General features: G+C 41.2%; 1 protein-coding gene across 5 annotated transcripts in view; it reads left to right on the top strand.

Annotated features, from left to right (window-relative positions):
- Window positions 1–320: 320 nt before the first annotated feature.
- LOC128814946 (core histone macro-H2A.1) overlaps window positions 321–11,777 on the top strand; it is a 42,772-nt gene continuing 31,315 nt past the window's right edge. For 2 of the 5 annotated variants that reach the window (XM_053991285.1, XM_053991286.1), the window contains exons 1-2: window positions 327–436; window positions 8,043–8,243. In XM_053991285.1, the coding sequence (XP_053847260.1) occupies window positions 8,072–8,243 (172 nt within the window). In that variant the 5' untranslated portion in view covers window positions 327–436; window positions 8,043–8,071. Of the gene's footprint in view, window positions 437–8,042; window positions 8,244–11,777 lie in introns of all 5 variants that reach the window. The other 3 variants (XR_008439520.1, XM_053991287.1, XM_053991283.1) reach the window with 3 other exon arrangements.

Raw genomic sequence — 11,777 nt, 5'->3', positions numbered from 1 at the left:
GCCCAGCCCCACGCAGGGACCGGGCTCTTCAACAGCCCGGCCGGGCCAGCTGCCGCCCGGAGCCCGTGCGGGCGGGAGGAGAGGCAGGAGAGCCCCGGAAACCTCCGGGATCGCGGCACCGGTGGCCCAGCCGTGAAGGATCGTGAGGGGATCCGTGAGTGGATCGTGAAGGATTGTGAGTGGAGCGTGGGGGGGCCGTGAGGGGATGCTGAGGGACCGCGATGGATCGTGCGGCACCGTGAGGCGGCCCCGCCGCGAGGGGCGGGCGGTGGATGTGACGCGCGGGCGCGCGGGGCATTGTGGGAGCTCCGCCAGCCCGTCCAGCCGATCCCGGTGGCCCCGCGGGCGGAGCGGAGCGGCGGGAGCGGCAGCGGGGACGGCAGCGGGGACGGGAGTGGGGCCGCCGCCGGCCGACCGGAGACATCTTGCCCGCGCCGTAAGTCACCGCCGTGGTTTGCCCGCCGTGCGGGAAGGAGGGGCTGCGGGGGGCTCTGTCGCGGCGCGGTGGCACCCGGCGGCTGTGGGGGGGCCGCGAGCCGGCCGGGCGCGCCGTGGGACGGACGGGAGCCGGTCCCCTCCCCTGAGGGAAACCGGGAGTCGGTTCAGCTGCTTCTTGCTGTGCCTCGGGTGAAGCCGGGAGATCCACCCGCGCCCCGCGAAATGGTGGCAGCGGGGCTCTATTTCCCTGGAATCCGCTATGGAATGACGGTGTGGGGCTGCAGGGAGCCCGGCGGGGGTGCGGGAGCGGCCGGGGGTGTGGAGCCGCGGTCCCCCACGTCCCGGCTGTTCCACGCACGGACGGGCTCCGTCCTTGTCGTTCCCACCGCGGGTCGCCGAGCAGGGGAGAATAATCGAGGGAGACTGCGAAAAGCACAAGGCAAAAAACAGCAGGACTCGTTTTCCGTGTGTTTCACTTCGGGATGAGGAGCCCGTGGTGTCAAAGTTACCTGCCTCGTGTGAATGACTTAATTTAAAAAAGACTAATGATGTATTTTAAACCGTAAGCAGAGGTTTCGGAGAGCAGTAAAAATAAATGCTTGTCTGGAAACAGGGTTCCTTATTCTTTTGGGACTGTCACTTCTTGTAGAGGCTGCAATATGTCTGCCTGCGGGATTTGAGCAGCCCGTACGGAGTGGGTGTGGGTGCTCCTGCGAGGGGACCGCGAGTACTGCAGGGCGCAGGTGAATGCGGGTTCCTGGGGCTCCGCACCGGCTCCGGCTCAGGAGCGCTGGGACTGAGACTCGAGGCTGACGTGTTTGTGCGTGTAGGAGACAGTGAGGGCAACAGACTGTTTCTGTGACTCGCATCTCCCTGTAATCCTTTTGTTTCTTCTGTAATATTTAAAAGTAAATTGTAGAAGGCCCATGAAATTGTGTCTGAAGCCAGCTAGTTGTAACTAGCTCCTATGCAAGCAGGGTGGTGTAAAGCTGAGGTTGCTTCATTTGTAGAGATGGAAGGACAATTGTTGTTGAAATATACTTGGATGAGACTTGTTATTTATCTCTTGACCATGCTAGTGAACAACCATTTTTTTCCCCAGGACTGTGTGTGGCTGTCACTTAGCAACAGGTCTGTAGAGAACTTGGCAGATCCACTGCCTCCCCCATTCTGAAGAGTAAAAGAAGTAAATCAGTGAAGGAGCAAGAGTGCCATTAATAAAAACAGTACCTGGGTTCTCGGGGACAGCCCACAGTTGAAAGACTTATGTTGGAGCAAGACAATTACAGTTGCTTTGAAAATTATGTTTTAATGCAGTTGGGTATGAAAGATTTTGCATCAAGTAGTCCCTAGAAAACTACTCTGTATATTTGGGAGTTTGGAGCTTTTTTGTTTTTTTAAGTGTTGTGAAAGAAAGGAATTACATTGTTTACTTAGTAATAGTTGCAGGTTATTTTGCTGCATTATGTTTCATAACCTTTCACACTGAAATCTAGGCCTTCTGGGTTTCTGAAGAGTAACTTTGCTTTGCTGTGTGTGCTGTATACCGTTCTGATTGCCAGTAAAGCCAAATGTTGACAGTGTAGATTAAGCCATAACTGATATGAAAACTAGTGGCAAGACTAGAATTTGGCTTAATGATAGTAAAGTCACTAAAGTGCTTAAGCACTGCTTATTTTTTAGATCAGCATGAGCAAAAAGAGAAGTCCACCACTGCAAGCTTAGTCTTAAAAGAAAAGTGTGTTTAAATTTGTTCTTAGGAGTTGCCTAGTTCTGCCAATACATAGCAATGAGCTTTGATAAAAGATACTCTTTTGATAAGGTAGGTGATATAATCACACTCTGGAAGAATAGTCATGAACCTTTGCTCTCAGAGAAGTACAGAAATATTTTTGTGCAGCTCTGTCAGCTAGTTTCAAAGCCTGCTGTCTGTAGAAAAGGTAGTCCTAGCCCAGCAAGGTTATAAAGGAGCAGGGGTGTGTAACTGATGCCACAAGTGGAGAAAAGAGCCTCCAGACAGATCCTCCACTGAGAGAGGAATTGTTGGCCCTGTGGGTAGTGCTGAGCATTAGGTTTTGTCATCTCAAGAGGTAAAATTGGAAAAGAAAAATGCAGCACTTGTGGAAAGACTGCCGGGCTGACTTGTTGCTGGCTTGGGAAGGATGCTGTGAACACATAAAGAAGCTGTAGTTCCTTACCCAGGCCCAGGATGGTCAGGATTCAGCTCATGGTCCTTGTTCCAGGAGTGATGCAAGAGTCACACCATTCATGACCTCCTTGATGTATCAATCCTTTCTCTCAGCAGTATATTATCTATTTTAAATTTTGTTTTGCATCTGAATTTTGCCCTGGAAGCATCCACATGAATTCTTTATTATGTTTTTATTTTCCTACAAAAATGTTAAGGGACAAAGTTGTTTTCAATGTGTTATTTAAAACAGTTTTTCTGCATTGAATTCACAAATTATCCAGTGACTTAAGGCCCTCTGTAAATTGTTTTGCTTTCTATCTAGTGTACAAAAACCTATAATGTATAAATGGTTATTTCAGGCCAGTTCTCCCAGCAGTGGTCAGTGAAGACAATTGTATTTACGTTTTCCTGGCTATTGGTGGCAGGATGCCCAGCAGAAACTCTTTGTCACACTCCCAGCACTGTTCTTAGTGGAAGTTTGCACATTAAGGGGTATTTGTTTTGGTGTTTCAGACCCACTGTGGGAGGGAGGGACTTCTGCCAGTTGAATACAATTGTGCAGTAGTATTTTGTTTAGCACACAGATTTTGTGAAAACGTTATTCCTCTTTGTCCCATCCTTTATGTTACTGCTACAGGAATTTTAATTGTCTTAATCTTCAACAGAAAGTACACCTATTGTGTATTCCTGATGATGGGGAGTGTTCTCTTGGTTTTCCAAATGAAAATAAATGTATGGTGCTACCTTCTCAGATGAGAAGTTAATGGAGTTTTCTGTTTTACAACTGTTTTTCACTCTTCTGTCTGTTTCAGACCTCAAAGAGTTACTGCTTTGATAAAGAGCTCGATGTAAAGTTTGAAATCACGTCAGATAAATGATAACTGAGTGATTGGCTCTTTTTAGTTCTGTTGTACCTAGAAATCACAGTCCCAGGCAGACACACTGTTGTGCCAGGCAAGTATTATTAGAGACCATTCTATACCATTTTATAAATATGCCAGAGTAGCTTCTGATTAGCTAAGAACAGGGCAAGCTTATTGTCACAGCGAAGTCAAATGCATGTTTTCAGCAAGAGTTCAGCAAGTGGCTATTATTATGGGACATAAATAGATTAAAGAGAGAATGGCAGCAACTTACATTGTTAATCTTTTGAAACAATGGAAAGAAAATAGTATTGCAGTTAATCTCTTGTGATACAAACTGAACTTTCCAGCTTAGTCTTTGTACTGAATAAAAACAATTACTACATCTTAGTATTTTTCCTATTGTAGTAATGATCTCCTGGATTCCACTACTTACTGATATGATGATGTAGACCTAAACTGAATCATGTCTTTGCTAAGTGCAGTTAATACACCAGTGTAAGCCCACAATCAGAATAGTCTCTGTCTCACAGTAGTAAGAGTCATTGTAATTTGTTTAGTCATTAAGAACTAGTACCTGAAAACTGTTAATAACAGACTGGGTTTATTACTGCTATTTGATCAAGGTGTCAGATCAACTGAACTAATGAAGTGCTGGTATTTGGAATTTGGGTATCACTTTACCAGGATGTTCAGGCTGTACTTGAAGAATTATGTGATGTTAAACCTTTCAGAAAAACAAATGCCTATGTGCATTTGAGGAAGGTGGTATTTGAAAGTGTGGTTCAGCAGAGTATCTGTCTTCACACAGAAAAATATGGCCAACCAGAGTTACTCCAGCCAATTTCAAAGAAAAAAATGGTAATTTTGCTGATTTCATTGCTATACCTTAAGGTTGTTTCTTAGGAAATGTATTTCTGGCTCGCAAAGACGTGACAGCAGAGGAGCCTTGTAGCTTGGATCTTTGTTTTGACCCAATTAATACACCATCAAATCTTATTTATGCATTTGGAGATCTTAGAAAGCAGTGTGAATCTTGCCACAGTCTTTAAGGGGTTTCAAAAGGGTGTGAATCAAGTGCTAAATTCTGTATCTAGGGCGATCTGCATCCAAGCACAGCAGAGCCACTGAAGAATATAGTGTTACATTTGATTTGAAGTCAAAGCTGAACTTAGATACTTAACTCCTCAATGACATCCCCTGATTATCACAGTGATAATTTTGTGAACTCTCACATTGAAACAAAATAATTTTATTGTCAAATCTTTGGGGATTTTGCAATGTATTTGGTAAAGTTCTCAAAACTTCCATTACAAAGGCAGGACAGAAGAAAGAAAGGAAAGTACTGGTCCATTGACTGTGATTTATTTAAAAATATATTTACTTGCTTTTATTACACTGCTCAAATCTTGTCTGAACTATGATGCGTGTGATAAGGTTGCCTTCGGTTGCCTCTCTGATCTGTGGGCTCCCAGTGACTCAGCAAACAGCTCTAGTTCATTAGTGTTGGCAGCATTCCAGAGTTTCTGGTGTTACAAAGATAAACCATTTCGGAACATGGAAGGCACACGGCTTTCTTTGGTTTTTGATCTGTTGCCATGCTCTTTGCATTTCACCTCGATACATTTTCTTGTGGCTTTTGCAAGTGAAATCTCTTTCTGTTCTCTTTTTTGGTGGAGAGCTAGGAAATAGGGAAGAGCCATTTGAGAGTTGGTTGGGCTATCCTGCAGCTCAAAGGCAGGACAAACAGGTTCTGCGAAGTAACGATCCTGAATAGACAATTGAGCTCCGAAAAAGGTTTCCATGCCAGGCTCTCACTTTCACCTTCCAAATGATTGCATGGTTGGTAACTGTAAAAGTGGTACTTGAAACATAATTGAAGTTTTGCTCCCTCCACCCTCAACGTCTAAGCAATCTGAGCATACATGTAGGAATGGGATCCTTGTGATGGGAAGGTCTGAAACTCATCTATATCATATTTCACCTTTAATACTGAAAGTTTCAGAAGTTCTTGTTTTTTTCATTCTGCAGCCCCGTGCACCAGCACCTTTCAGATTCAGGCAAAGTTTCTCCTCAGAAATAACCTTACAGCTAGAAGGTCTTTAATGTTCCATATAAGGGGATCAGATGAATTGGCAAGATGGTCACATTACATTAATATTTAGGATACCCTGGACCTAAGTGCATAAAATAAAGAAATTATCTGTAGAATTTGCAGAGGTAAGTAAGCTTATGAAAGAAAAGAAAAAAAGACACCATCTTAAGAATGGGTTGGTGTTATTCTGTATTACTACCTACTTTACTAATGCTTTGATGCAATTGTTATAGCAGCTGACAGCTAAGGTGACATTCTTCCAAAGAAAGAAAACATTAGGAAGTAAGGATTTCCATATTCTTTTCCAGCTGTTTTGATATCCCATAAACTCACTAAATGATTAATAGAAGTTTGCTGCTTAAGGCTTGCAGGCTTTCTCTAGAAAAGTTACGGTTTTCATCACTGACCTCTCAAGTTACAAAGCAAATATACTGCAGGGCAGCACAGATATTTCTTATGCCCCTTTCTGTGGTGTTTGATTCAGTGAACCTCTTAACACTTGACGTTAAACATCCCTAGTACTGTTGATGAAAATGGATTATGAAATATGAAAATAATTCTTGGCAGAAGGTCTATAGACAAGTCAAAGCCCCACCCAGCCTTCCTGCTAACAAAGACAGAGCTAGCTAGATGAGAAAATGCAATTAAATTGATGTTTTTAAAATCATTGGTGAACTGCATTTGGGTCATTTCTCAAGGCAAGAAAATTGGCTTTTGTCCTCTTCTTCACAGAACAATGGTTGTGACAGAGATGAGTCCACAGCAGATGAAAGGAGAAGGAGCCCTTTTGATGGCTCTCCCTTTCCAAAGATTCCTATCTGTCTCTGGACATGAGTTTCCTAAATATAGTGTGACTTTCATCTGATCTATGAAGATGGGATTATTTTGTTTAGCCTTAAAAAACAGTAAACCCTTTGCATTTAATTTATTTAATGTGCTGTGCAGGTGTAGATTCTGATGAATGGAATGTGGAAGTGGAAAGGAGAAGAAACCTCTGATACTCATGTTCCTTTAGCTGTTCTGACTGGCATTTGTTTGGCAGTTATGTAGCCTAAATCTTATTGACTCATTGAGAATTGAAGGACTGCAGGATGTGTCAGCACAGAAAAGAAATTGCAAAACCTAGAAGTGGGGTTGATGAACCTGTTTTGCCTAATTCTGAGATCACTTCATTGCAGATTCAGGCATGTGGAAAATACAGTTAGGTTCATGAGGGCAAGGAGAGAATTCAGGATAAACAAGTAAAAAATAGGGAAGTAGAGAAATGGTGTGATAGGAAAGCAGGACCAAAGGGGATTTCATTGTGGAGTGTATAAACACATCAGTGAATTTGGATGTGTGTTAGGTAGAATTTGTGCAGCAAGGGAAGAAGTGAGGTGTGTCTGTATCACTGATGCATTTGCTGGTTTCCCTGGAGTTCAGACATGAGGGAGGGGAGAGGTGGGGAGATGGGCACTGTCTCCTTTCCTCTGAGGTAATTTCTAAACCCAGTGAGTTGCCTAAACCTTCAAAGACACCTTGAGAGCCTGTGAACCCTCCACCTCTTTGGATTTGTCAGTTTCTATTTACAGCCTGAGCAGATATCAAAGAGAGGACAGAATATGTTTGACAACTGTATCAGCAGTAGGTTCCCTCAGTGAGATAAACTGAGATACAGTTGTCAGATACGTGCTGGGTGTTCAGAGCACTGTGCTGTCAGGAAAAGGTGGCAGATAGAAGATTGTCAGATTCCTGGAGGGAATGTTGAAGCAATATGGTCTTCAATAGAGATGGTTGAGTTTTGGTAGGTTCAAATCTCAAGGGGGTAATTTCAGATCTTTCTAAAAATAGAACATCTACTGTACAGGAGATGTATTTTGTCATCCATAGGCCTTTGTTCTGTCAATTCTCATGCATCTGGAAAATCGAGTTTTTTAAAGGAGGTGAATACACTTTATGAAAGTTTTAGTGGATATGGTTTCTCCTAGTTTGGAATGTAATTATACATGAACCTAACTGCCCTACCACAGCTGTTCAAATGCCCTACCAAAAGGTTTTCATGGAGATAAGAGGGCTGTGTCAGTCTCCTTGCAGAAAGCATCCTCTGCTTCAATGCAGAAGTTCCATTTTAAATCCAATACTTATCACTCTTTGCTCCATTTAGTGTACTGGGTTTAATCTGTTAGGAATTTCAGGAAAGTAGATTCTTAGGAAATAACTTGTTTTATATATTTTCTGTATAAAGTTATATGAAATTACAATGGGGAGTAAACATTCTGTGGGAAATTATTTTAGGTTCTTGTGTATACTCTAAAAGGGCAACTTGTCTGTATGTTTTAGACACTGTAATGCATTGCCTACCCCAAAATGCTGATTTGCCTTGGAATTCAGTGTGTGGTGTTATAGTATCCTTATTAATAACCTTTTATCTTTTGTTCCTTTTTTTTTTTTTTTTTTGATTTCTTCCTAAATATAGAGTGCTGTTTCAGTCCTGATACAGACAAGATGTCCAGTAGGGGTGGAAAGAAGAAGTCAACCAAGACTTCCCGCTCCGCAAAGGCTGGGGTCATATTCCCTGTTGGAAGAATGCTCCGGTACATTAAGAAAGGCCACCCGAAGTACAGAATTGGTGTTGGTGCTCCTGTGTACATGGCTGCTGTACTGGAATATCTAACTGGTAGGTTTTGCTGAATTATGTGAAATAGTAGTAGAAGTTAAACACAAACTGAATTTACACACAAAAAAACCCAAACAAGCAAAAAAAGTTACAGCTGAAGTGTATGTTTTGCTGATCACACATCTAAGCCAAAATCAAGGTACCCTCACCCCTGCCTCAGAGCCTTGGTAACTTTTTTTCATTTCAGCACACAATTTGCTTTCACCACTTGTAAACATACTCTTTCCACATAGTCAGGGTTCCCACTGCCGTCAGTGTGTGTGGACTACATTGTTGCAATTCTCCTTGCTTTGATTTTGTGCCTGATGACTTTGTTTGGGTTATAATTGTCTGTTAAGCATATACATTAATTTTAAGTAGAGAGCTTCTCCATGTTTACACAGGGCTGAGACTGCTTACAGCCTTGTTTAAACATTTTTGTTCAATTTGCAGATTTCTTTTCAGACTATACATGCTGTTTGCAATTTGTTTGATTGAGTCTGTGTACACATGCAAACTGTTCATCTGCCCTGGATCTATGTAGCTTATTTGCTTACAGTTGTAGTTCTTGTTCTGTTTCCTTCATCACATCAGAATGAGAATACCTTAAATAACTATCTCATCCTCACCTTCTCACAGGACAAAAGTATTATTTTTCCTCCATTTAGAAATAAGCTTCAAAGGAATAAAATGCTTTTCCCAATGACATAAACAACCAGACATGCAAGTAAAGATCTTTACATAGCTGTTTTGTTCTCAAACAGAACTTAAGACATTGTAAGTTTACCCACTCCAAACAACATTACAAAAACAGTCTTTTGACAGAAAACCCCAGCTGTAATAGAATCAGCATATGGGCTTTTTGCAATAATGGTTTGCTTAAAATTAAAAAAAGAGATAAGAAGGTTCAGTCACCTTCATGTGGCCAGGTGATGTCTAAGTATGTATCTGTGGTGTAGGGATCTAGCAAAAAGCACAAGTGCCAGACAGATGAGTGTTTGGAGCCAGATTCTATTAGCATGACTAAGGAAAAGTTTAAATTGGATCTTATTTCTCAAAGCAGTGTTTCTTTTTCCAGTGCATCTGCTTGTGTTGGTGTTCTTGCTGTAGGTTCAAGTGTTTCAATGGACAGGAGACTTTAAGCTGTATTGGTGTGCTGAGCCTCTAAAAGGTACAGGTTTTTCTTTGACTCAAGCACGAAGTTATAAAGCATTGACTTTTCTGGGAGTATTTAAAACTGAAGCAACCTGACCTTACCCACAATATTAGATATGTTTTATAATGGCTCTTGACATTGAAGGACAGAAGATTTCTTCTTATAAAGTTTCTAAAGATGAAGATTGGTAATGTTATCAAAAAATTAATAGAGTGCTTGTTTTCTGTGGGGTATTCATACCATGAAATATATATTTTTTTCACCTTCACTTGTTGACATTCAGTATTCTTTATTTGGGCCTTTTCTTTAAAAGAATGCTTTTAAACTTCATAGATGCCTTTAAATTTAACATTTCCTTTAGCTAGGTTGCTGCTTACAGCAATAACAACTCAAATAAAAGGCTTCTTAGGGTGAAGGGTGCTTTGAATGCTGTCCTTTTAAAGAAACCGAGCAATACAGGTGAGCTTAAAGCTCTGCTAATGAGCAGCACATGTTACTGGTTAAATAATTTAGTGTTGACTGAGGCAATGATAATTTAGGCAGTTAAGAATAGGCTGGGGAAATAAAGGTGTTTCTTTAACTGCTGTGCATCTTGAGAACTTGTCTGAGGACATTACCAACAACAAGAAAAAACCCAAGGAAAATAGCATACATCTCTTTAGGAAAAACTAAAGGCAGGAGGAAAGAAAGGAAAGAATAGCTGAAGGAAAAAGTACTTTCCTTCTTTATCCCTTCAACTATTTTAAGGCAGTTTTGCTGTGGTTTTTCTGTCTCCTTGGAAGGCTAGGTAGATAATCCTAGTAACCTGTATCTCATGGCTTTCTTTCATTCCTGTATGTAGATGCATATCAAAAGCACAGATACGCCTTTCTTTCCAGAGTTGGTACTGGTTTTCTCATAGAATTATTTGGGCTGGAAGGGACTTCGAAGTTCATCTTTCCCAATCCATTTCCATGGACAAGGGTACCTCCTACTACACCAGGTTGCTCCAAACCAAATCCAGTCTGGTGGCCTTGAACCATCTTGGCCATTTCCAGAGATGGGGCAGCCACAGCTTTTCTAGGCAACTGTGCCAGTGCCCCAGCACACTCACAGGGGAGAATTTCTTCCTAATATCTAATCTAAATCTATCCTATTTCAGTTTGAAGTGATTCCCCCTTGTAGTCCCATCACTACAAGTCCTTCCCTCTCCAGCTTTCTTGTAGACCCCTTACTGTTTCAGTCTGGTGGGGTTTTTTTTTCCTTTCTCTAAGTTTTTCACACAATGTATAGTATAATTTTTAAGCCTTTAGTGCTCAGTATGTTTTCTGAACTTCAAGTCATTCATCTTTTTCAATGTAATTCAGAAACAGCCCCTTGAAATGGAATGCTTGGAGATTTTTGGTTTATGTTCTTTTTACCTCTTGGTAGTTATTACTTCACAAAACCAGAGAAATCCTGACTTCTCTCCAGGAGAGTTTTTAAAGATCTTTATGTTAGCACATGGTCTGAGACCAAATCAAAGCATTTCAAGCATTTCAAAGTAAAACCAGGAACATGACATAATAGGAAGGAGACCATGTGAACTGGCATGCTAATAAATTGGCTAAATCAAAAAGCAATCCTGTGTATCCAGGAAGGAGAAGTATAAAATATCAAAAACAGTCATAGGAAAGAGAAACTTCAGAAACAAAAACGGGAGGGGAAATGACAGAGACATGACCTAATAGAAAGGAACCTACTAAGGTTTAAAAACTGGTACATCAGTGTACAGAATATGGAACCAACTTTATTCATTTAGAAGGTGAGGTGCTAAATTTTGCTGGCCTTTTCTGAGGTTTAACTTTGATGTAAATCTGAAATTAGCCCATAATGTGGTCAGATCTGGGATTTTTTGTTCAATTTGAGATTTGAACTTCTGAAATGCTTCCAGCTGTTCAGACTTGAAGGTCTGTTCTGGATTCATCTGGAGTTATGACTTACCACTTTGTCCTTTGAAAGTAGCTTATTTTTATCATGTATGTACAACTCCTCATCAGAAAATAAGAGTACACATTCTAGGATTTTGCATGTCCTTAGATTTCAATATACTTCACATTTAAACAAGTTGCACAGTGAGTATCTTCCTTTTCTTACTTATTCACTAAAGGTTCTTGTTACCTAGAAGTAACATTAGAAAATAATTCTCTCATCAGCACAAGTAGTGTATCCAGTTTGGTTTCTTAAGCCAAGTTGCTTATTATTTCCTTTTTTTTGTCTATGGAAATAATGTGTTATGTCCACTGTAAATAGGATGCAAGTGTGTCTTTAATAGGTAAATGTGCAGAAAGTACCTTTGTGTGTTACCAATATTGAAGCAGGTGGATGTACTTCCTTTCTTTACTGGAGGAATAGTGTGGATGCCAAAGAACTATAAATGC

Source organism: Vidua macroura, chromosome 15 (genome assembly GCF_024509145.1).
Source record: "Vidua macroura isolate BioBank_ID:100142 chromosome 15, ASM2450914v1, whole genome shotgun sequence".
Lineage (NCBI taxonomy): Eukaryota > Metazoa > Chordata > Aves > Passeriformes > Viduidae > Vidua > Vidua macroura.
This window is presented reverse-complemented; position numbering and strand designations above follow the sequence as displayed.